The sequence below is a fragment of the Saccopteryx leptura genome, chromosome 8 (genome assembly GCF_036850995.1).
Source record: "Saccopteryx leptura isolate mSacLep1 chromosome 8, mSacLep1_pri_phased_curated, whole genome shotgun sequence".
Taxonomy (NCBI): domain Eukaryota; kingdom Metazoa; phylum Chordata; class Mammalia; order Chiroptera; family Emballonuridae; genus Saccopteryx; species Saccopteryx leptura.
Genome location: NC_089510.1, coordinates 55,065,264 through 55,091,559, shown reverse-complemented (window position 1 = coordinate 55,091,559; position 26,296 = coordinate 55,065,264). Strand labels below are relative to the sequence as shown.

The 26,296-nt window shown below is 39.8% G+C and overlaps 1 protein-coding gene across 2 annotated transcripts in view; it reads left to right on the top strand.

The window, feature by feature from the left end:
* Positions 1 to 26,001, top strand: part of OSBPL11 (oxysterol binding protein like 11) — a 95,216-nt gene extending 69,215 nt beyond the window's left edge. For both annotated transcript variants that reach the window (XM_066346974.1, XM_066346975.1), the window contains 4 exons: positions 1,330 to 1,516; positions 8,815 to 8,997; positions 18,993 to 19,146; positions 24,340 to 26,001. In XM_066346974.1, the coding sequence (XP_066203071.1) occupies positions 1,330 to 1,516; positions 8,815 to 8,997; positions 18,993 to 19,146; positions 24,340 to 24,405 (590 nt within the window). In that variant the 3' untranslated portion in view covers positions 24,406 to 26,001. The remainder of the gene's footprint in view (positions 1 to 1,329; positions 1,517 to 8,814; positions 8,998 to 18,992; positions 19,147 to 24,339) is intronic.
* The last annotated feature ends 295 nt before the right edge of the window (positions 26,002 to 26,296 follow it).

Genomic DNA, 26,296 nt, shown 5'->3' with positions numbered 1-26,296 from the left:
AAAATTCTGTTTAATTACTAAATGAGATTTTAGAATTCTTTAAATCTCTTGTCTTTACTAGTGTATTATCACATATATTTGAAACTAGTTGTGTTATGGTATGAGTCTTACCTGTAGATCTTAATTCAGATCTTATATTCTGTAATGTGTGCTACTTATGTTAAATATTCTTAGAAATCAAAGATTATAAATCTAGTTTATAAAATTATATATTTTTAGAAAAGTAATAAAAATACATCTTTTTCAATTTTGAATTAATCAAGTTATTAAACTCTTGAAGTATACTAATGTATGTTATCTATGTTTTCTGACGTCTCCTATTATATATCAATATAAATATGTTATAGCCAAAGCTATGTAACTTATGAAATGGCTCAATAATTCTTTCTTTATTGTTACCCTTTTGTGCTACTTGTAAAGTAGACTGTATAGAATCTCAGTTTGTCTATTTGCTTATCCTAAAAATGAATTATATTAAAATATTTATTATAACTGTCCTTATTTGTGAATGTTAAGAACAGGATACTTAATGAACATTCATTAAGAGAGAGATAACTGGAACCCAGTTCAGTATTTGTTTTGATGGTAGCTAGATAATAAGCTAAGGTTAATTATAGAGCTCAGCTCTCCTTAGAGTCTCTTAATTATTTAGAATAGATCGATTACTCATTAATGTAATTCCCTTATGTTTTTTAATACTCTTTAATATATCACAATATTACTAATATGTAACAAGCCCCACTAGAATATTTTTTTTTAATTACACTTCTATCTTTTGTAACTTTACCATAAATATTTGAGAATTTGTCCAACAGAATTTTGATGACCGTTGTTTTGTCATAAAGTTACTTTTTTTCCTTAATATTGATAAAATAGAATGTTGAACACTTTATTGTACCATCTTAGATTAAGGTCTGAGACTCTATAACATTAAACAATTAATCATTCCCAAACTGCTGAAAAAAGTTATTAGTACTAATTAGTTTAGTAATGATCAGATCTTAATATGATGCAATATAGCATGGTTTTAACTCTGACTTAAGGTTTTATTTTATTTTTAGGATCATTAGAGGAAACTCTTGAACTATTTCCACTGTAACAGTTTCTGGTTTCATGAACCCCACAGACATAGTAAGATCATAGTAGAAGTAACCTGGATTCACTATTGGCAAGAATTGGTGTCAAATACAATTGTAAATGAAGCCAGTTACATCTAAAGCTAAATGAAAATTAAGCAGAATTATGTTTATTTTCTAGATAAAACACAATATGGATTTTTTTATAGCTGTCTTATTAAGATATTAACAACCTCCATGTTTTTACATTCAGGTATCCTTAGCCTGTTGGAGCATGGAGAAGAGTATACATTTTCTCTACCTTGTGCATATGCCCGGTCAATTTTAACTGTTCCTTGGGTAGAGCTGGGTGGCAAAGTCAGTGTCAACTGTGCAAAAACTGGGTATTCAGCCAGCATCACTTTTCATACTAAGCCATTTTATGGTGGCAAACTGCACCGGTAAGAACCTTTTAATGATACTTGGCTCTTATTCTATCAGTTTGATCTTTCATTATATTTATAACTTCTTATTGTTTTTTGGCTTTGTTTTATGTGAAATGGAGTTGGATTTTCATTCATGTTTATTTTTTATTTTATTTTATTTATTTATTTATTTTTGTATTTTTCTGAAGTTGGAAACGAGGAGGCAGTCAGACAGACTCCCGCACGCACCAGACCAGGATCCACCCAGCATGCCCACCAGGGGCCAATGCTCCACCCATCTGGGGCGTTGCTCTGTTGCATCCAGAGCCATTCTAGCACCTGAGGCAGAGGCCATAGAGCAGGGGTCTCAAACTCGCGGGCCGCATGCGGCCCGCCCACCAATTTTGTGCAGCCCGCAGACTGGCCCACAGACTAATCCACGAAGTTTGATTAGTCTGCGGGCTGCACAAAATTGGTGGGCGGGCCGCATGCGGCCCATGGGCCGCGAGTTTGAGACCCCTGCCATAGAGCCATCCTCAGCGCCCGGGCCAACTTTGCTCCAATGGAGCCTTGGCTGCAGGAGGGGAAGAGAGGAAGGAGAGAGGGAGGGGTGGAGAAGCAGATGGGCGCTTCTCCTGTGTGCCCTGGCTGGGAATTGAACCCGGGACTCCTGCACCCCAGGCCAACGCTCTACCACTGAGCCAACCGGCCAGGGCCCGTGTTTATGTTTTAATATATTTTATCTTTCAAGGTGTTCTGGAACTCATGATCCCTCCCCTTTTTTTAATGTTTATTGATTTGAGAGGAGAGAAGAAGTGAGAGAGAGAGAAACATTGGTCTGTTCCTGTTCCTGACTGGGGATCAATCCAGCAACATCTGTGTTTCGAGACAGTGCTCAAATACAACTGAGCTATCTGGCCAGGGCATGACCTGGTTTTAAAAATGGTAACAGGTCCTGGCCAATTGGCCCAGTGAATAGAGCATTGGCCCGGCAGGCAGACGTCCCAAGCTCCATCCTCGGTCAGGGCACACATGAGAAGCAACCAGCTGCTTCTCCTTCCCCTCCCTCTCCCTCTTCTCTCTCTCTCTCTCTCTCTCCCTCTTCACAGCCAGTGGCCAGATTGGTTCGATGTGTCGGCCCTGGGCTGTGAGAGTAGCTCAGTTGATTTCAAGCATCATCCCCAGATGGGAGTTGCTGGGTGGATCCCAGTCAGGGCGCATGCTGGAGTCTGTATCTCTATCTACCCTCCTTTCACTTAAAAAAAAAATAGTGACAGATTTATCTACTCTTATAAAAATTTTCCTGGTTAAAATAGCCAACGAGATGTAGAATCATAACAAATGCCTAATGCAGCCTCTGGCCTATTTCTGCCTTGAAAAGGGATTCAGACTGGATCCGGATCTCTGGGAAGTTAGTTTAGCTATTACTACAGGTCTGGTTAAAAATACATCTGACCATTAGAAATAGGTCAAGAAATACAGTGAAGGAAGCTGTTGCCTTTAAAAATTAATACTGAACTGTGGCTTTGTTTTAATTCCATCTAGAAATTGGCCAGCTATACTTTTTTTTGTGGCTTGTTGATCTCTTCAGCACTAGTTTAGATCACCCAAACTGCATGAAGACAAGCTTTCGTATAGGATTCTCAAAAGGATACTAATGCTTTCCTTAAGCTTTTGATGTCTATCTATTCTGACTGTCCCTGAAGTAGGGATAGTTTTATTTTTCTACAAAGTTCTCATTAAAGAACAACACACACAAAAGTATACAGGTTAATTTGACGTGAAAATTTGAGCACTTTGATTTAGACATGGAGCATTATTGGCAACCCAGAGGCTTTCCTCATGCCCTGTCATGGTTGCACACACATGTACACATACATCACACGGTTGCACACACATGTATGCATACATCACACACTTAGGTTACCACGTACAGCCTTCCCACTACGGTAACCGCCATCTGATTTCTAACATTGTAGATGAGTTTGGCTTTGAAGTCTGTATAAATGAAACCATATACTATGTGCTCTTTCATACCTTACTTATTTTGCTCAACATTATATATTTGAGATTCATCCATGTAAACTTGTAGTTTATTCTCTTTATTGATTTTTTTCCATTGTATGATTGCCACAATTTATTTATTTATTCTACTGTTGATGAGCATCTTAGCAGTGTCCAATATTGGACTATTATATAGTACTGTTAGGTCAGTGTTTGATGAATCTATATATGAATTTCTTAAGTAGGTGCCTAGGAGTGGAATTGCTGGGTTGCAGGGTATGAAGTTGAACTTTATTAGATACTGTCAATTTTTAAAAAAGGTTATATCAAAATACACTTCCTGCAGTCCTGTATGAGACTTTCTGGAACATATAGCTATTTTACTTCTCCATCAGTTAACTAGTACTCAACAATCTTAGAAGTTGAAAGAAAGATTTATTGGTTCTCTGACATTAAATAGGCCTTTTAAAATATATATAAGGTCTACCAGAAAGTTCTGTTTTTGGAATAAAACAAAATACAAATTTTTCTTACCATCAATAAACTTTATTAAATAATATAATTGCCATTATTATTAATGATTTCTTGCCAGCGTGAGGGCAATTTGTATATCCCATTTTTGAAAAATGTTTTATCTTTTGATGCGAAAAATTGAACCAGTGCTTGTTTGATATCTTCTTCATTTTTGAATTTTTTTCCCTTCAAAATATTTGTAAGGACAAAAACAAGTGATAGTCAGAGGGTGCTAAGTCCGGGGAATATGGTGGATGCGACAGACATACTTCTGTAGCATTTCTTCCTTGTTGAAATTCGTAAAAATTACAGCGGCGTAAATGAACTTTATCAGTAGCCATGGGTACACTATCACTTCACACATAAGACTAACGTGAATCAACTTTGTTTTAGTTAATTTGCTACGTCAGTATGTATACATTAAGTGATAAAAATAGAGAGGCACACATGTGCCAAATAAACATATGCTTACGTGTTGAAACTTGTTGTGATAGAAACGGACAGAACTTTCCGGTAGACCTTAAAACACTGAAGCAGAGAATTTAAGAAAATACAGATTACCCAGACAGAACCACTACACATCAGAATTGTCACCTTTTATTCTTAGAGAAGATATTAATATGGTTCACACTTTGTTGTATGTGTTTCTCTTAGTCTCAGCATAGTGATCACAGAATTTAGACTTTAAATTTAGAAGTCATTAGATCAACATTTACTAGACACATAAATCCTTTGCAACATTCTGATAACTGATTGTTCAGTATGTATTGGGACAATATTATTAGCACAGAACTCACAGCGGGCAGCCTATTATTTCATTTTCAAACACCTTTTTTTGGAGGGGAGGCAGACAGGAACAGACAGGAAGGGATAGGTGAGAAGCATCAACTCATAGTTGCAGCACCTTAGTTGTTCATTGATTGCTTTCTCACATGTGCCTGGATGGGGGGGAGAGCTCCAGCTGAGCCAGTGACCCCTTGCTCAAACCAGCAACCTTGGGCTCAATCTTACGACCATGGGGTCATATCTGTGATCTCATGCTTAAGCCGGTGGCCCTGTGCTGAAGCCACATGAGCCCACACTCAAGCCGGTGACCTCAGGGTTTCGAATGTGGGTCCTCAGCATCCCATGCCTCCCTCCTCAGACATAACCTAGTTTTTCTACTATCTGCAATCAAAAGAGACACATTACCTGTCATCTGCATTTGTTATAAATATATTATCTTCCACTTGTCTTCCTTTACTCCCTCATTTTCCACTACTATCTGAAGAAGCCAAGCAAACCTACTTAACAAACCTTGTGTCCTTGTAGATCTTGTGACCCCATTTCCACACTCACTTTGGGATGATGACTTTTATCTATATAGTAGTATAATGTCATTAAGAGTATGTTAACTACCTGCTAAGTGACATGCTTTCCTCCATATTGGAGATACAGAGAAGGAAAAAGACTGTTTCTGCCTTTGAGAAGCTTTTAGTCTAGTATTGGAATCCAGGGCCCTGTCTTTGGAAAGCATTTGTAAGGCTTTTAGGAAAAACTCAGATATAATAGCTGAAAATAAAATCTGTTATTATAATAACCATAATGATGGAGAAGGGCAATAACATGGTGAAGCTGGGATTAGGTAATTACTATGCCTGAAAATAAATTTTATTTAGACTCTTCTGTTAAAGTAAAGAAAGAAGCATGATGCTCAACATCCTTCTCGTCTGATAAACGAAGCCTATCCCTTTTTCAAGAGAGATGAGCTATTTCCCTGGTATTAAATTCTAAAGGGATGTGTTGCACGTATCCTTATATGGTAGCTTTGAGTAACATAATAGTGTATTCTTTAGTAGTTCCGCATAAAATGTAATTAGCCTTCATGTGAGTATTTCTTATGTATACATCAATAAAACCCAAAGCTAAAGTCTTGACTTTCAAATGATAGAAGCTTTCTATATGAAGCCAAGTTAATATAGCCAGTGATTTTCCAAATAGCTCTATTCCAAATAGCTATAGAGACAAGGTCTAGACCAGGGGTCTCAAACTCGCGGCCTGCGGGCCACATGCGGCCCACCGAACAATTTTGTGCGGCCCACAGACTAATCCACGAAGTTCAAAATATTTTGGATAAAATTAAGTAAGCCTAGGGGCCTATTTGTATTTTTCATTTCTCTAGCATCCTAGATATTAGCTTAGTTAACAGCAGTTGTGGTGCGAACTACAGTTTCTGGTTGTTTTGTGACACTGAGTAAACTGCATGTACGATTGTGCTTGTTGTACTGATTTTTTTTTTGTTTTCAACTGCAGTGAGAAAAGTGTTGCGTAACAGTTGCCTTTTGTAGACCTAGTGCGGCCCGCCGAAGGACTGTGATCTTGCTCTGTGGCCCACATGCTGAGTTGAGTTTGAGACCCCTGGTCTAGACAATCTGAAGAGCCACCTTGATGTCAAGTTTTTAGAAAATGAGAGAGAAAACACCTTACTAGTTAGCAACTATTCTAACTTTAGAGATGAGTAGGTTGACAACTTAAGATTTAGCTCTTTGTTAAGTGTCTTAAGGGCAACATACTCTGTCATTGATTGATACCAGATCTAGATCTGCATGCTTTAGACATTTAGATATTCATTTACTTATTATCTATGATTGCTTTCATGCTACAGAGACAGTCTGGCCTACAGATCCTAAGATATTTATTTTCTGGTCCTTTGCAAAAGAATTTTGCCAACCCTGGATTAGACCGTTAAGAATTGTTATAAGCAAAATGAGGTGAGGTCCTTCTTCCTCCTTGTGCTCCTGTAGCCAGGTCCTCACAGCCTGCCTCTGATATGTGCAATTCTTGTTTCCTTCCCCAGTTTTCTTCATGCTGCCCTTGCTCTGTAGCTGCACTGAGTGGCAAGGACCCCGTGTAACCCAGCGTGCATGAACAGAGACTAGGGCTTTTTATTTGTCAAGTGAAAAGGCTTATGGAGGAGATAATGATTACTTGGGAGATTGTGCTGTGGCAGTAAAAGAGAGATCAAGTGAGGAGTAGATTGTTGTTTCTCAGTTCCCAGAACATAGTTCTGGGTATGTATGGATGGAGAAAGAAAGAGATAAGCGTATGGTGTCATTGTCTCATATCCTGTTTGGTCACAGATAAATTTTCAAGGAAGGGAACAGTGTTAGCAAGTGAGATCAGGGAGGGAACGTGGATGTCACAAGAAATATTCAGTCAGGCAAAAACCTTTAGTAGCACAATTATTTCTGTTCAGATGCTTTAAAGTATAATCCAGAGTCCCCACCCTTGTGAAATCAAGCTGTCTATGGCAATAGTGTTCTTTGCATCCACCGAGCTATAGTTAAGCCTAACTTTTGATTTTGAATGTTTGATTTGCTCTTGGATTCCAGACCCATATACACTTTGATCTTCAAGATCTGGTTCATTGACCATTTGCATATTGGCTGCTATGCCTCTGCTTTGAGCTCTGAGTTTGTAGACTGTTGACTTCTAATGAAAAACTGTGGACTCCCTAAATTCAACTATGTAGTTTTAATGCCCAGGCCCTTGGCTTATACCAAACAATGCTTCTTAGGATTCTTGAGCTGTCACCTTCAGGTTTTGGTTTTTGGATTCCCCTGTGACTGCTGATAAACCACGATCTCTGGCACACTGATTAGACCCTAAACTCCACTATTCTGTGAGTTCTGAATGTCTACCTGATCTGACCTTGTTGTAAATTGTGTCCCTCAATGAACATAAAATACTTCATTAAAAATAATTAGACCTGGGCCCTGGCCAGTTGGCTAAGTGGTAGAGCATCGGCCTGGCGTGTGGATGTCCCAGGTTTGATTCCTGGTCAGGACACACCAGAGAGGCAATCATCTGCTTTTTTTACCCCTCCCCCTCTCGCTTCTCTCTCTTTCTCCCTCTCTTCCCCTCCTGCAGCCATGGTTCTGTTGGAGCGAGTTGGCCCCAAGTGCTGAGAATGGCTCCCTGACCTCTGCCTCAGGCACTAAGAATAGCTCAATTGCTGAGCAACAGAGCAATGCTCCAGATGGAGAGAGCATCACCACTTAGGGGGCTTGTCAGGTGGATCCCAATCGGGGTGCATGTGGGAGTCTGTCTCTGCCTCCCCTCCTCTCAATTAATAAAAAGATAATAATAATAATTAGACCTATTCCTATTCCATCCTTCATTTGAGTTGCAACCTATCTGTTGACAAGCCAGATAACTAACTCCTCATTAAACTTTCAACAACAGTAGTGTTTGAGTTCTCTCTGAATTCTGTGTTGATAATGATTTTTGTATATTAGTGTTCTTTTAATTTTTCTACCTCTTACAGATTTGTCTGGTTTCTACATTTAATTTAAAATCAGGCATATATGGTTCTTTATACACAATTCATATAGCCAGAACTTCAAATTAGGGACTCTAAACTATTAAATAAATAGGACTAGTTTTTAAAAAGTTAAGTAGATTGTAATATTGTAACATTTTCCAACTGTGATAAAAAAGTAAATGTTAATATTTTTTGTTTTCCTGTTTAGTTTTAATATTAAATAGTTTTGTTTGTAGCAAACATTTTAAAGACTACACTTTGTGATCATTTATGGTGATCAAGTCTCTATTTCGATTCCCAGTGTTCTTTCTAAAAATTGAAGCTGACGTTATTTGAAAACGTAACTAGGAAGCTAATGTGGATTTACAGAGTCTGACTTCGGCACTGACAAACTGAAGTGAGCTGTATAACTAATTTAAAGAATTTACAAAGTACTTTCTGGGGTTTCAGAATCTGAAGATAAAAGCACAATATCATTTTATTACAGCCTATCCTTTTTTCTGCCTGCTTCTAGGGTTACAGGTGAGGTAAAGCACAACATTACCAACACTGTGGTGTGCCGAGTGCAAGGCGAATGGAATAGTGTTCTTGAGTTCACTTACAGCAATGGAGAGACCAAGAATGTGGACTTGACTAAGTTGGCCGTGACGAAGAAAAGAGTGAGACCTCTGGAGAAGCAGGACCCATTTGAATCCAGGTATGGCATCCATGTGTTCCCCAGGAAGGAGAAGCTCTGGATCTTAATCTAAGCCTGTGTACTAACTTGCAATCGTGGGCAAGTCCTTCACTATTTTGCATCAGTTTCCTCATCTGTAAATTGAAGGGGTTTGGGCTGATCCGATGTTCTTAAACCCCTTGCCAGCTATGGCATTATATGACAGTCACATTTTAGTAAAAATCAAACATTGGTAAACTGGTCAAATACTAACATTTAACACAAAGGGTTACTTTTATCCTTATCGTGGATACTCTTAAACATTATTAACAAAAAGACAGGTAGCCTTCAACAGAAAAATGGACAAAGGACATGAAGAGGTAGGTAGTTCACCCCCCAAAAAAGGAAAGAAATATAAATTAAACAATAAGACAAATTAGTATTTTTATTATTACTATTTTATTTAAGTGAGAGGAGGGGAGATAGGCAGGCTCCCACATGCACCCCCACCAGGATTCACCCAGTAACCGCCATCTGGGGCACTGCTCTGCCCATCTGGGGCCCATGCTCACAACCGAGCTAATTTTAGCACCTCACGGGAGCCATTCTCAATGCCTGGGGCCTACATGCTGAATCAATTGAGACATGGCTGCAGGTGGGGGAGAGAGAGAGAGAGAGAGAGAGAGAAGGGGAAAGGGGAGGGTTGGAGAAGCACATGGTTGTTTCTCCTGTGTGCCCTGACAAGGAATCAAACCTGGAACTTCCACATGCCAGATCATCACTCTACTACTGAGCCAACCGACCAGGGCCCAAATTAGTTTTTAAAATAATACCCCGTTTGGCCTGACCTGTGGGGGCGCAGTGGATAAAGCGTCAACCTGGAAACACTGAGGTTGCCGGTTCAAAACCCTGGGCTTGCCTGGTCAAGGCACATATGGGAGTTGATGCTTCCTGCTCCTCCCCCTTCTCTCTCTCTCTCTCTCTCTCTCTCTCTCTCTCTCTCTCTCCCTCTCCCCCTCTCCTCTCCTCTCTAAAATGAATGAATGAATTAATTAATTAAAAAATAATAATATCCCGTTTGGCCCTGGCCAGATAGCTCACTTGATTAGAGCATTGTCCCAAAGCTCAGAGGTTGCAGGTTCAATCCCTGGTCAGGGCACATACAGGAACAAATCGATGTTTCTCTTTCTCTCTTTTTCTCTCTTCCTCTCTCCCTCTCCCCTCCTTTCCTCTTTCAATTAAAAAAAATGTTTAAAAAATACCTCTTTTTGAGGGAAAGTGTGATCAAATAGATACTTTCACACTGCAGGTCAGAAGGTAAACTGGGCCTGACCAGGCAGTGGCGCAGTGGATAGAGCGTCGGACTGGGATGCGGAAGGACCCAGGGTTGAGACCCCAGGTTTGCCAGCTTGAGCGCAGGCTCATCTGGCTTGAACAAAAAGCTCACTAGCTTGGACCCAAGGTCACTGGCTTGAGCAGGGGGTTACTCAGTCTGCTGAAGGCCCGTGGTCATGGCACATATGAGAAAGCAATCAATGAACAACTACGGTGTCACAACGAAAAATGATGATGGATGCTTCTCATCTCCCTCAGTTCCTGTCTGTCTGTCCCTATCAATCTCTCTATCTGACTCTCTCTCTGTCTCTGTAAAAAAAAAAAAAGAAGGTAAACTGGGCCTGACCTGTGGTGGCGCAGTGGATAAAGCATTGATCTGGAACGCTGAGGTCGCTGGTTCAAAACCCTGGATTTTGCCTGGTTAGGGTACATATGGGAGTTGATGCTTCCTGCCCTTTCCCCCTCTTCTCTCTCTCTCTTTCTCTCCTACATAAAATGAATGAATGAATGAATAAATAAATAAATTTTTTTTTTTTTTAAGGTAAACTGGAACAACCTTCCTAGGGAGTATTCTGGCACTCTATATCAGAAGCCTTTAAAAATAAGTGAAATGCATCTATCTGTATTTGTTAAGAAGGTCCTGTCTCCAAAATGTGTTGACAGTGGTTACATCTGGAAAGGAGAACGGGGACCAGGGATAGGAAAGAGATGTCCTTTTCACAGACTGCCTTTTTGTACTGCTTAAGTTTTATTTCATGTGGAAGTAATATTATATCAATTTTAAAAAAGAATAAAGAAAATATAAGGAAGCATTCAAAAATCTTAAGTTAAGATCATATAAATGGACCCAAAAAGTTTAGATGAGTAAAGGGATTAAATAGCTATTAACCAAAGACTCGGTTTGGGTGAAAAAATAAAACAGTACTGATTGAAATCAAGTTTTTTCTAGGGATTTATCCCAAAGAAGAGCTTCTCAAAATTTGGTCTGCAGGATCCTTGAGGTTTTTTCAGGATAGCTGTAATTTGAATAGATTTGTTATAATAATGCTAAGATGTTATTTGCTTTATTCACGCGCTGGCACTTGCTTTGTGCTGTGAAAGCAGTGGTGGTAGCACTGCTGGGCCTGGCACTGATCAGCGCAGTGGCACGGAGTTTCACAAGCCTCATTGTATTCTGTATACTTGTGTTGCTGTATACTTGCAATTTTTAAAGGTATTTTCATTTATTCATTCATTTGTTCATTCGTTCATGCATTCATTCATTCATTCATTCATTCATTCATTTAAGAAAGGAGAGAGAATGGAGGGGAAGAGCAGGAAGCATCAACTTGTAGTAGTTGCTTGTATGTGCCTTGTTTGGGCAAGCCCAGGGTTTTGAACTTGCAACCTCAGCATTCCAGGGTGATGCTTTAGCCACTGCATCACCACAGGTCAGGCTAAAATGCCAGTTTCTTGCCCTGATTGGTTAGCTCTGTGGGTTAGAGCGTCATCCCGATATGAAAAGGTTACCAGTTCGACCTCTGGTCAGGGCACATACAGACACAGAGAAACAAATCTTGATCTCCTTTTCTCTCTCCCTCCCTTCCTCTCTTCCTCTTTCTCTAAAATCAATAAATAAAATTTAAAAATCAATAAAATACCAGTTTCTTGAAAAAGAAGTCTTCTTAATACTCGGTTATAACAAATTGGGAGTAGGCATAAAGCACTTACTGAGGGGTTTTCTGAAGGAAATACACTTGTGCAGTTGTTTGAGTTATAAGTAGCTGTTCTAATTTCAATATTAGATCTTCCTTATAAATGAATAATGTGGCCCTGGCAGGCTGACTCAGTGAATAGAGCATTGGTCTGGTGTGTGGACGTCCTGAGTTCAATCGCAGGTCAGGGCGCACAAGAGAAACGGCCATCTGCTTCTCTTCCCCTCCCCCTCCCCTTTCTCTCTTTTACTTTCTCATAGCCAATGGCTTGATTGGTCTGAGAGTCAGGCCCGGACACTGAGGGTAGTTTGGTTGATATGAGTGTCAGTCTCAGACGCTGAGGATGGCTTGGTTGATTTGAGCATCGGCCCCAGACGGGGGTTGCTGGTAGATCCTGGGTGGAGTGCATGCTGGAGTCTGTCTCTCGACCTCCCCTCCTCTCACTTAAAAAAGAAAAAGATAGCACTTCAAAGAAAACAACTGAGAGTATTTGTTGCAGCCTGACCAGGAGATGGCACAGTAGGTAGAGGTTCGGACTGGGACATGAGGACCCAGGTTCAAAACCCTGAGGTCACTGGCTTGAGTGCAGGCTCATCTGGCTTGAGCATGGGCTCACCAGCTTGAGCAAGGGGTCGCTGGCTTGAGTGTGGGATCATAGACATGACCCCATGGTCACTGGCTTGAGCCCAAGGTCACTGGCTTGTGCAAGGGGTCACTCGGTCTGCTGTAGCCCCCTGGTCAAGGCACATATGAGAAAGCAATCACTGAACAACTAAGGAGATGCAATGAAAAATTTCTTTCCCTTTCTGTCTGTCTGTCCCTACGTGTTCCTCTCTCTGACTCTCTCTCTGTCTGTCTCTGTCAAAAAAAAAAAGAGAGAGAGAATATTTGTTGCAAATAGTAAACTTTAAGTAGAAACAACCTAAGTGTTCATCAGCAGATAAATAGATAAGGAAGTTGTGGACTCTGTGTGTGTGTGTGTGTGTGTGTGTGTGTGTGTAAACATATATGTGAAATATTATTCAGACATAAAAAATGAAGGAAATCCTGCCATTTGTAACAACATGGATGGACCTTGAGGCATTATGCGTAGTGAAATAAGTCAGACAGAGAGAGATATATACTGTATAATCTCACTTGTTTGTGGAATCTAAGGAGCAAAAAACTGCATTGTTGGTAAGAATATAAATTAATTCATCAATATGGAAAATAGTATGGATATTTTGCAAAAAAAATTGAGAACAGAACTACCATATGTGATCCATCAATTCTACTTCTGGGTATTTATTTTTAAAAAATAAACACTAATTTGAAAAAATATATGACCTCCATGTTCATTGCAACATTATGTACAATAGGCAAGATATAAAAACAACCTAAGTGTTCCTCAGTGGATGATTGGATAAAGAAAATACGGTGTATAGGCCCTGGCCAGGTTGCTTAGTGGCTAGAGCATCATCCCGGCGTGCTGAGGTTGTCGGTTTGATCCCTGGTCAGGGCATGTATGAAGAGCAATCAATGAGTGCACAACTAAGTGGAACAATGAGTAGATGCTTCTCTATTTTTCTTTCTCTCTCTTCCTCCCTTCTCTCTCTCTCTCTTTCTCTCAATCAGTAGAAAAATTTAAAGAAAGAAAAGACTAGGGAGTAAATATCTTAGGCTTAATGGGGCATATAGTCTCTACCATAGTTACTCAGCTATGCCACTGTAAAATGAAAATAGGGATAGATGGGATGGATGTTGCTATTTTTAAATAAAACTTTATTTCAGCCTGAGCTGTGGTAGCGCAGTGGATAAAGTGTTGCCCTGGAACACTGAGGCCGCCGTTTGAACCCCGGGCTTGCCTGGTCAAGGCACATACGGGAAGCAACTACTACGAGTTGAGGCTTCCTACTCCTCACCAGCCCCCTTTCTCTCTGTCTTTCTCCTCTCTCTCTAAAAAAAAAAAAAAATCAACAAATAAAATCTTTAAAAAATTTTTTATTTAAAAAAATGGGCAGTAGATGATAGTTTAACCCCTGGGTTAGATCATTGATTTTTCTTTTTTCCTAATATAAATGTTTAATGCTATATACTTCCCTGTAAGTCTGCTTTATCTATGTCCTGCAACTTTTGAACTTTTGTTATATATTTTTTAATTTTCCTTGTGATATTTTTTGACTCACTAAGTTATGTAGTAATGTGTTGTTTAATTTCCAAATATTTGGAGATTTTCCAGCTACCTTACTATTATTCATTTTTAATTTAATTTGATTTTGGTCAAAGAATGCACCCTGGCCGGGTGTCTGAGTGGATAGAATGCTGTCCCCACACGCTGAGGTCATGGGTTCAGTCCCTCTTGGAGCATATATGAGAAGCAATCAGTGAGTGCACAACTAAGTGCACAAGTGAGGCTTCTCTCTATCGCACTCTCTCTCTTCCTCCCCCTTCCTCCTTCCTTCCTTCCCTCCCGCTCTCCCTTTCTTCCTTCTTTTCTTCCCTGCTCTCTCCTTCCTCTCTCAAATGAATAGAAAAATTAAAAACAATTTAAAAGAACGCACTTTGTGTGGTTTCCATTCTTTAAATTCACTGAGATTTGTTTTGTGGCCCTCAAAACATTGTATCTGATGAATGTTTCATATGCACTTGACAAGAATGTGTATTCTGCTGATGTTAGGTGAGAGTATTCTGTAAATGTTATTTAGGTTAAGTGAGTTAATAGTATTTTTATTTATTTTATTTTTTTTTAACGAGACAGACAGAGAGGGACAGACAGACAGGAAGGGAGAGAGATAATGAGAAGCATCAACTCGTAGTTGCAGCACTTTTAGTTCATTGATTGCTTTCTCTTTTTTTTTTTTTTAATTCTTTTTCTCTTTTCTTTTCCAAGTGAGAGGAGGGGAGATAGACAGACAGACTCTTGCATGCTCCCTGACTGGGATCCACTCAGCAACCCGTCTTGGGCCAATACTCTGCCCATCTGGAGCTATGCTTGCAACCAAGCTATCTTTAGCACCTGAGGCGGAGGCTCCATAGAGCAATCCTCAGCACCCGGGGCCAATAAGCATGAGCCAATGAACCAATTGAGCCATGGGTGCAGGAGAACAGAGTGGGGGAGAGAAGGGGAGGGGTAGAGAAGCAGATGGTTGCTTCTCCTGTGTGCTCTAACCGGAATCAAGCCTGGAACATCCGCAGGCCAGGCTGACACTCTACCACTGAGTCAATCAGCCAGGGCCTCATTGCTTTCTCATACGTGCCTTGACCTGGGGGCTCCAGCTGAGCCAGTGACCCCTTGCTCAAGCTGGCAACTGCACATGCACACTCAAGCTGGTGAGCCCACGTTCAAGCTGGCAACACTGGGGTTTTGAACCTGGATCCTCAGCATCCCAGGTCGATGCTCTATCCACTGCGCCACCGCCTGATCAGTCTGATAGTATTTTTCTAATCTTCTCTGTCTTTACTGATTTTCTGTGTACTTTCTCTGTTAGTAAAGATCAGTTATTGAAATCAGTTACTGAAATTGCCATTTATTTATAATTATTTCTTATTGTAGTTCTATAAGATTTTACTTCATATTTGAATTTCTGTTATGAGCGTCATACATATTTAGGATTGTATGTCTTTATGCATTGACCCTTGATTATTATGAAATGATTCTTTATCCCTGGTTGTAGTTCTTGCTTTGAATTCTAATTTAATATCAAATTGCCTGACCAGGCGGTGGCGCAGTGGATGGAGTGTCGGACTGGGATGCGGAGGGCCCGGGTTCGAGACCCCGGGGTCGCTGGCTTGAGTGCAGGCTCATCTGGTTTGAGAGAAGGCCCACTGGCTTGAGCCCGGGGTTGCTGGCTCCAGCAGAGGGTTGCTCGGTCTGCTGGGGGCCCGCGGTCAGGGCACACGTGGGGGAGCAGTCGGTGGGCGGTTGGGGTGTTGCAGCGCGCAATGAGGGACTGGTGATTGATGCTTCTCGTCTCTCTCTCTCTCTCTGTTCCTGTCTGTCTGTCCCTGTCTGTCCCTCTCTCTGGCTCGCTCTCTGTCTCTGTAAAAAAATAATAATAATAAATAAATAAAAATTTAAAAAAAACTTTATTGAGACATATTTTACATATTATAAAATTTACTTCTTTCTTAAGTGGTGCAGTCATCACCACAAGTCAGTTTTAGATTCTTTATCCTCCCATAAGATCTGTCTTACTCATTTACAGCTAAGCCTCATGCCTACCCCCAGTCTCAGGGAACCTGCTGTCTCTGTAAATTTCAGATAAATGAAATCATGCAAAACGTGATCTCTTGTGCCTAGTTTGTTTGTTTTTTTAATTTATTGTATTGACATGGTTTCAAGTGTCCCACTCAGTATAACACCCACTGCCCCCCGCATTGTGCCCCCCACACCCCCTTCAAAGTCTCACTCCATCCCCACTAGCTTTTCTCACTTAACATGTTGTTAAGCTTCATCTATGTTGTAGAGTGTATCAGTGGTTCATGTCTTTTGTATAATACCACATTTTGTCTATCCATTTACCAATTTATGGGCATTTCCACTTCTGAACTATGATTGATACTGCTATGAACATTCTCATGCAAATCTTTGTGTGGACATGTTTTCATTTTTTTCAGTAAAGGCTAGGAATAAAATTGCTGGTTTATGTGGTAGTTTTATATCGAACTTTTCAAAAAACTGCCAAACGATTTTCCAAAATGACCTTGACAGCAGTGTATGAGGGTTCCAATTCTCTACATTCTCATCAACATTTGATACTGTCTTATTTAATATACCTTATTCTAGATGGTGTGAAATAGTATCTCATTGTGATTTTAATTTGCATTTCCCTAGTGAGTCTGTTTTCATGTGCTGATTAGCCATTTGTATATCTTCTCTGGTGAAATGTCTCCTTATATCTTTTTACCCATTTTTAAAAATTGAATTGTCTTTTTATTGTGTTATAGCAGTTATTTGTAAATTTTGTATAAAATCCTTTATTGGATATGCTTCACAAATATTTTAGCTTGTTGCTTATCTTTGCATTTTTTTTTTTTTTTAATAAATGAGCTCTACTTTGCTGAGAAAAGGATTCTTGGTAATAAAGACTGCATTATTAATTTCAACATTTTGATTCTTCACTACAGAAAGCATGTCTGTGCTAATAGTGAGATAATGAACATAGCTTCCAACTCAGGAGCCACCTAAATACTTAAACAGAGGAAGTGTGAAAGTGTAGCCCATTGTATCGATGTAAACATCAGGAACACACTGCATCAGAGCTTCCCAGCCAAGGAAGATGGATCCTAGACTTTGGCCCAGCACTGTGAAGTGAGGATAGACGGAATCTTCCACGGGGTAGCGCTTTCTTAAAAAAACAAACTTCACTGAGTGCATTCATCTGATGTTAAATCTTCTGAAAGCACCTTCTAGTATTTGTTTACTGCTGACATTAACATCACTGGTATAAACAACATAAGGTGCTGAAGGATACCTACTTTTTCTGCAGGGCCCTTATTGCACACCATAATACCCTTTCTCCTTGGCCGCCGGCACTGCAGTACGGATGAAAAAATGCAATCACCATTTGATCTTTTCCTTTTTTGCCAGTTGATGCTGAGTTTTTCTTTTTCTGTAGCTGCACTCTGACTCTGATTCCCCACAGGATAAGGACAAAACACAAACATAAAATTCCACATACAATTAGCCCAGGGAAGAATAATGAATAAAAAAACCTCAGCCACTCGCAAAACCACCAGCCCCTCTCAGCAGCCGCCATCTTCAGTCAACACCAGGACGCAGGAAGAGCTTCTCTATTTCTCTTCTCTATTGGTTACTCTCATCTTTGCATTTTTAATAGGATTCATTTTTCAGTAAAAATTTTTAATTTTGATGAGGTGAGATTATCAATGTTTTCATTTATGGATATGGTTTTGGGAGTTGAATCTAAGAAATCTTTGCCTAACCCAAAGTCTCAAACATTTTCTCCTATATCTTCTAAAAGTTGTATTATGAGGTAAGGGTCAAAGGTCATCTTTTTGCATGTGGATATCCCGTTGTCTCAGCATCATTTGTTGACCAGATGGTATACCATATTTCTCCATGTATACGACGCACACTTTCCCAAAAAATTTAGGGTCTAAAAACTTGGTGCATCTTATACAGTAGTTGTAGATTTTTTTACTTGCATTTTCCACTTTTTTGCACTCATTGTTGAGGACAGACAGCGATTCGTGATCAGACACAGATGAGGACAAGCTAATGGATGGGAGTTTTGACAGTGAGGAGGAGTTTTATGAATTTTATGATGAGTACAACTTGAGTTCAATAACTTTATGTAATACATTCTTTTTTCAAATTTTGGGCCCCAAAATTAAGGTGCGTTGGAGCTGTTTCCCTACTCTTGGGAATCACTGTCCTGTGCTGCCTTTTGCTCAATATCTGAAAACCAGTGTTTTATTGTATTTTGTCTAGTTTCCTAGTTGATTAAAGGCAGGAGGGTAAATCTGATGCCTATTACATTGTCATGTCTAGAAGCAGAAATCATCTCTTTTTAAAATTTTTTTCTCTTTTTCTTTGGTATGTCCTAATTTTCTTAAAAATAAAAATTTTGGTTTTGTCATTTAAAAATATCATATAAATAATTTTTAATTAATAAAGAAGCAGAAGCATCAGCATCTTAGACATTAATATCAGCAACAACATAGTATCAATTATCTTATAACTCTTAGTCATGAAATTATAGACTGATTTAGGAAATTAATGTTTTTTGAGAGAGAAAGAGGAAAGAAGGGGGCAAAGAGAGAAGCATCAACTCGTGTTCCACTTAGTTGTGCCATTGACTGCTTGTCATATGTGCCCTGACTGGGGCCCGGACCAGGGCTTAAACCCATGACCCTAGGACTCTGGGATGATGCTCTATCTATTGCAACACCAGCCTGGGCCAGGAAATGTAGTGGTTAAAAATTACTATTAATTTTGAAGGTATCAGTTCTATTTAATAACTTGTTGGAAGAATGTTTGTAAAATGTGTGGTTTCCTGATTTCAGGCGATTGTGGAAAGATGTGACAGAGTCTCTGAGGGAATCTGAAATTGACAAGGCCACTGAGCACAAACGTACCCTGGAAGAGCGCCAGAGGACTGAAGAGAGGCATCGTGTTGAAACAGGCACACCCTGGAAAACCAAATACTTTATTAAAGAGGTATGTCCTACCTGTCTTCAGACCAAAACTAATTATCTACTTCGTGAAAACTTTAGCTAACTAAGCTTTTTTTTTTTTTAAACAGACAGAGAGAGAGTCAGAGAGAGGGATAGACAGGGACAGACAGACAGGAATGGAGAGAGATGAGAAGCATCAATCATTAGTTTTTTGTTGCTACACCTTAGTTGTTCATTGATTGCTTTCTCATATGTGCCTTGACCATGGGGTTACAACAGACCGAGTTACCCCTTGCTCTAGGCAGAGACTTTGGGTCCAAGCTGGTGAGCTTTTTCTCAAACCAGATGAGCCCGCGCTCAAGCTGGCAACCTCGGGGTCTCGAACCTGGGTCCTCCGCGTCCCAGTCCAACGCTCTATCCACTGCGCCACTGCCTGGTCAGACTAACTAGGCTTTCTTAAATTGTTTTCATTTATACATCTCCATTTCTAAAAATAGTCTAGCTTAACCCTGAGCTGTTTTATGAGCTATTCACAATTTGTCAAAATAAAATATATAGTTAACCAGTAGTTCAAATGAAATAATTTGGTGATTTAATTGGTCACAAATGAAAATGTTAAAATATTTAATCATAATAATAGAATTTATAATTTTATTGCCTTTGTACAACACTGAAATTCTGCGTTTGCTTCCAGAGACCACATTTTAAGGGAGACATGAAAAACTTAATTGACTACACAAAGGATAGTGAAGTGACTAGACTCTTAGCAGCATTTAAGGAAAAAATATTGAAGTATGAGTGTTAGCCTGAAAAACAGAAAATAGGGGCCATTCATTATAACCTTCAAAAATATGTAGACTTATCACATAGAACTTTTTTGTCAATTCTAATAGCAGACTTAAACTAAGCCCAAACTATGAGGAAGCACGTTTTGAGTTTAACATAAGAAACATTGTAAGACAATAAAAAATATCCAGTAATAACAGTACATTTTATAGTAATGTATTCACCATTGCTAGGCCTATATAAGAGACTGTGGTGTATTTAGGAGAGTTTACTGCACTGTTTTTTACAGCTGGATCAAATGAATCAAAATTATACCTTTTTTTTTTTTGTCAGATAGGCAAAAATATATTTTTTGGTGTACCTTTACCATGAGATGAAAAAGGTTGAAAATTGCCGTGACAGAACAGTAAATTAGAGATGCTGACTCAGATTTGGGCCCCTTTGGGTGGCAGGATATAAGCAGGGCTTCCTAAATGGCGTGCTATGGCACGCTAATATAGTATACGGGCTAGATTTGTGTTATATGTTAATTCCCTAAGCCCATGAAGCAGCCAGGTTGCATTCTGTATTTGACTGGACATAATAATGTGTGCCATCACATCTGAGAAGCACTGTGAGTACAGGTGAGGCTGATGAGGATGGCAGCTAGTTGAAGTTGGTTGATATCACGAAGTTCTTAACAAATTTGGAGCTATTGCCATTGTGTATGGCACTTTGCTAAGAATCATGTTACTGAAAAGTTGGTTTTGTTTCCCCTGTGGTCCTAAACAGAATGCTGGGCACATAGTAGATGTTTCATAAACATTGTTATGAGTAACAAGGGCTTTTCTACTTATTTTGTACTTCTATTATTGCTCTAAAACTGACCATTAGACCAGTTAGGAGTTGATCTTAGTTAGATGGAGGAGTAAAGAATATGGTCAGTTTTGTATAGGAAGGGGGAGATAGAGTAACCTGAGAAAGTCAAGGTGAACTTTAATGTGTTTGTAGTATCATTCAGTTATACCCACCTTCTTTTCCTAGTTCTCACTGACATTCAATGTATTAGGTCTCTTATTTCTTGCCTTATATTGTACATGTCCACCAGGATCAATTATTTTAATCCTCTTAAGTGGCTGTTTAATGTTTCTTAAGTTGTATATAAATGTAAGTTAGACAGTTTTTATAGTATAGTTGGCCATATTTGGACTCAGATGTGCTAAGGGTGAGCCTCAGCTCTTACCTTGGATTGTTTATTTACCACTTACAACCGCAATTTTCCATTGTAAAATGGGGATAAATATATGGAAGGTGCACTGAAAAGGCCTCTGCTTCTTCCTTGATGCAATTGGGAAACTCATTTCACTTCAGAGCCTTAGTTTCTTTGTCTGTGAAATGAGATGGATGGCAGACATGTCTTAATTTCTAAACCATGCATTCTGGAATGTGTTTAGGTAACCACATCTTTTTTAAAGAACAGTATAGCTGTTGAGAATTAACCAGGTGATTTACTATAATAAAAAACCCAAGCCCTGGCCGATTGGCTCAGTGGTAGAGCGTCGGCCTGGCGTGCGGAAGTCCCAGGTTCAATTCCCAGCCAGGGCACACAGGAGAGGTGCCCATCTGCTTCTCCACCCCTCCCCCTCTCCTTCCTCTCTGTCTCTCTCTTCCCCTCCCGCAGCCAAGGCTCCATTGGAGCAAAAGATGGCCCGGGCGCTGGGGATGGCTCCTTGGCCTCTGCCCCAGGCGCTAGAATGGCTCTGGTCGCGACAGAGCGACACCCCGGATGGGCAGAGAGCATCACCCCCTGGTGGATGTGCCGGGTGGATCCTGGTCGGGCGCATGCGGGAGTCTGTCTGACTGCCTCCCCGTTTCCAGCTTCAGAAAAATACAAAAAATAATAATAATAATAAAAATATAAAAAAAACCCAATGGCTGCTATAGTTAATGAGAAATTATTCTGAAACAATTAAAAACCCCAAGGAAGACTTTATTCGAGACTATTGCAATAGAGGAGAGACATTGAACTCAACTCTGAATAGGGGGACAAGTGGGAATTTATAGCCAATAGGAGGGCGAGGAAGTGAAGAAATTACTAAGAGGAACTTTGTTAGGTATCAAGGATAAGAGAAGAGAAGCACTTGATTAGATATTAATGATGGGAGAAGGAGGAGTTTGATTGGCTATTAAGACTGAGGTGATTCTTTTTTTCTTTTTTTTTTTTTTTTAACAAGAGACAGACAGACAGAAAGGGAGAGAGATGAGAAGCATCAATTCTCCTAACCAGGTGGTGGCACAGTGGACAGAGTGTTGACCTGGGACACTGAGGACCCAGATTTAAAACCCTGAGGTTGCCAACTTGAGAGTGGGATCTTAGGCATGACCCCATGGTTGCTGGCTTGAGCCCAAAAGGTTGTTGGTTTGAGTAAGGGGTCACTGGATCAGTTGGAGCCCCCGAGTCAAGGCACATATGAGAAGCAATCAATGAACAACTAAAAATGATGCGACTACAAGTTGATGTTTCTTATCTCTCCCTTCCTGTCTGTCTCTGTCTCTCTCTCATTGAAAAAAAAAAAAAAGCATCAACTCGTAGATGTGTAACTTTAGTTGTTCATTGATTGCTACTCATATGTGCCTTGACCAGGGGGTTCCAGCTGAGCCATGACCCTTTGCTCAAGCCAGAGTTGTTGGGCTCAAGCCAGCGACCATGGGATCATATCGATAATCCCATGCTCAAGCCAGCAGCCCTGTGCTCAAGCTGGTGAGCCTGTGTGCAGGCCAGATAGATGAGCCTGCACTTAAGTCAGTGACCTTGCAGTTTTGAACCTGGGACCTCAGTGTTCCAGGCCAATGCTTCTATCCACTGCCCCATCACTGGTCAGGCAAGGTTGATAAACCAGTTTATCAGGATTTTTAATATTTTTTTATTATTATTTTTTTGCTAAAACTGGGCTCAGCAGGCCAAGATGAGACCTAGTCAAGAAGAGAGTCTTGGCCTTGGCCAGTTGGTTCAGCGGTAGAGCATCAGCCCTGTGTGTGGAAGTTACTGGTTTGATTCTAGTCAGGGCATACAGAGGTGACCCTCTGCTTCTCCATCTCCTCACCCCCTCCTCTCTCTCTGTATCTTTCCCTCTCCCACAGCCATGGCTTGAATGAGCAAGTTGACCCTGGACGCTGAGGTGTCTCCATGGCATCACCTCAGGTGCTAAAATAGCTTGGTTGCTGAACAGCAGAGCAGTGGCCGCAGGTGGGCGGAGCATCTGCCCCAGATGGAGGTTGCCAGGTAGATCCCAGTCAGGGCACATGCAAGGGTGTGTCTCTCCACCTCCCTGCCTCTCACTTGATTTAAAAAAAAAGAAAGAAAGAAAGAGAGTCTCTAAGGAGTCTAAAATTTGGTCAAGGAGAACCAAATAATTGTTACTATGAGACAAATAATTGGTGGCCTTGGATCATTTTTGATACAAGGTAGGGTAAATATATAAGAATATTTTTTAAGACTGACCAGGCAGTGGTGCAGAGGATACAGCATCGAAACCCCGAGGTCGCCGGCTTGAGCGCGGGCTCATCTGGTTTAAGCAAGTTTCACCAGCTTGAGCCCAAGGTTGCTGGCTTGAGCAAGGGGTCACTCACTCTGCTATAGCCCCCTGGTCAAGGCACATACAAGAAAGCAATCAATGAACAGCTAAGGTGCCACAACAAAGAATTGATGCTTCTCATCTCTCTCCCTTCCTGTCTGTCCTTCTGTCTCTGTCACACACATACACAAATATATATATATTTTAATGTAAATAAATTGAAGGAGATGTCAAGGTTAAGGACAGAGGTTTAGATCTTACTGACTTCTCTTCGTCCCATTAATGCTGAATTCCAGTTGTAGCTACTGTGGCCTCAGCTCTGCCAAGCTCGCACCCCAGTATTATGCATTTGCTGCAAGCTTTCCCCCCTCACTTGGTCTCTCCTGTCCTTAGTTTAGTCTCTGTCTCTGACTCTCACTCTGTCTCTTTATGGTATCCTTCTATCCATAGGAATAAGGGAAAATTAATAAGGTAGAGTCAGGAAACAACTAGAAAACAAAACTTAGATACTAGAGAGTCCAATTGAGATGGAGAGACCAGGTAGTACCGTCACGATGGTTTATTTGTTCTCCACCTGCTGCCTGCACTCTGGGTGAGCCTCAATCTGCAGCATCTTGGCAGAACTGGCAGGATTTCTACAAATGACTTCTGCAAAATAAAGTGTTCATGGAGTGTGTGTGGCTTTCCAGGCTACAACTTCTCACCTAGTCCTAGCTAAACCACAGGAATTGTTTTATGTCTTAATTAAGCACAGAAATATTTTTCTTTTTCAGAAACTTGTTTTTAAATGTTGGGATAGAATTCCATTTCAACAAAGGTTTTGCTTCTAGTTTTGGTTACTGATTCTGAAAGTATTAGAGGAATGGTTAATTAATTTATTCTTTCACTTGTTTCAGGGTGATGGCTGGGTTTATCACAAACCCCTTTGGAAAATAGTTCCAACAACACAACCAGCAGAGTGACACAAACTATCTAAGACTCGACCAAATGGAATTTTTCTCTGTCTACCCTAAACCCTCCCAGAATGGAGTCATTGCACTGAGTGACGTGCTCCCTGATTGCAGACTGAAACTAGCTAAACATGAATGTACCTATTAGGGCACCACAGAGCTGCAGCAAGACCAGAGTGTTGGAGAAGCACTATGGACCTCTCACCAACCTGTTCACGTGATGTGAGCAATAGCATCTGAAAGCTTTCGCCTGACTTGTTAGATGATTAATCTTTTATCCAGTTCTTGCTCCTAAAGCTAAATTTGAATCCCCTATTTTTTGCATGGGGACAGCAGATGAACACAATGGTAAAAAACTCAATGACTTGGATCTCTTTATAGTGAAAAGTGAAGTCTCTTTCAGAGTCTGCTTTGCTTTCTGTCAGTAAGTTTTCAGTACTCATAAGCCGAGAGGAGGAGAAAGATGACCCAGAAGTGGATTCAGCCATTGTGCCTGAAATCAGTGTTAAAAAGAAAAACCAACCAGGTTGTAGTAACAAGGCATTCTGTTCCTTCAGAGAGACTGTGTGCCTGTGTCTGAAGATCTTACCATTTTCCACCTCTCTTGGACTCTTTTAAAAAGTATATTTATAAATTAATTCAAATTATAACCATGGAGAACTTTTTCTTCTGAGCATTTTAATATACTTGAAAGCAACGTTGACTTGAAAAATTTCAGAACATTTTTCAATACCTAGTTTTATTAAATATTACACTTGAGAGACAATTTTTTAAATGTGTTCATGTCAATATGATGAAATTTTGGCCTATCTCAAGAACTGAGGCATAAAGAACATATAGCAAATATAAAACTGTTACTTTTGTCCTTAACTTTTTTCCCACTTGTAGGTTAATATACAGTATTATGTGTTATCCCTTTGGATAAGTATGCTTCATCTTACCTCTGTTCACTCAAAATTTAAAACAACTATTCATATTTGTTGGTAATTCAGATGTTATAGACATGACTGCGAGTGTATACAGTATGGTGTTATTTTTCTCTTCAAGGAAACTCCAATGCTGAAGAAAGTATGAAATTAAAAGATATCAGGAAATTGTATTCAGGTACAAATCTTTTTTTAAATAAGTATTTTATTGAGGTTAAAGAATTTCTAGCAACTAAAAGAATAGTGCTAATTACGGCTTTCATCATTCATTCAAGGATTTTTTGAGCACCTACTTATGGTACTCAACCCTTGTAATTGCAAGCTACCTTAATTTTCCGAGAGTGGTGCCTTATTCTGTTTCTTCTGATGTGGTCTTCCAATCAGTGTATGTGATATATACCTGTTATTCATTAGCCATTGTGGGTGGCTGTATCTGTTGCGTCATAAAAAATTTAAACTTTGTGCTCTGGTAAATTGTGTTTTATTGAAAGGGTTAATAGGACAAAAACAACAAAACAATTTTTCAACAAATTGTAAATTATAAAAAAATAACTGGTTTATGTACAACTATTTTAATGATTCCCTTGTTCATTTTTGCTGTGAAATGCACTGAAAAAATATAGTTCATGTGTTGGGAAGATTGAAAAATAATAAAACTAGAGAACAGTGATGCTTTTGTCTGTCTTATGAATGGAGAGAAATAAGAAGTTCATATTTTAGTGGAGTTATTGCCCTGTACATTTGAGAGACATTGATTTTTCTCTTTAAATCCCTATATTCAGGAATCTCTTTGATAAAGGAGTAAATTTATTGAGTTTAACAATTCTTTTTTTCTTTCTTTTTCAAGTGAGAGGAGGGGAGATAGAGAGACAGACTCCTTTATGTTCCCCAACTGGGATGCACCTGGCAACCCTCACCTGGGGCCAATGCTCTGCCCATCCTGAGCTATGTTCTTAACTGAGCTATTTTTAGCACCT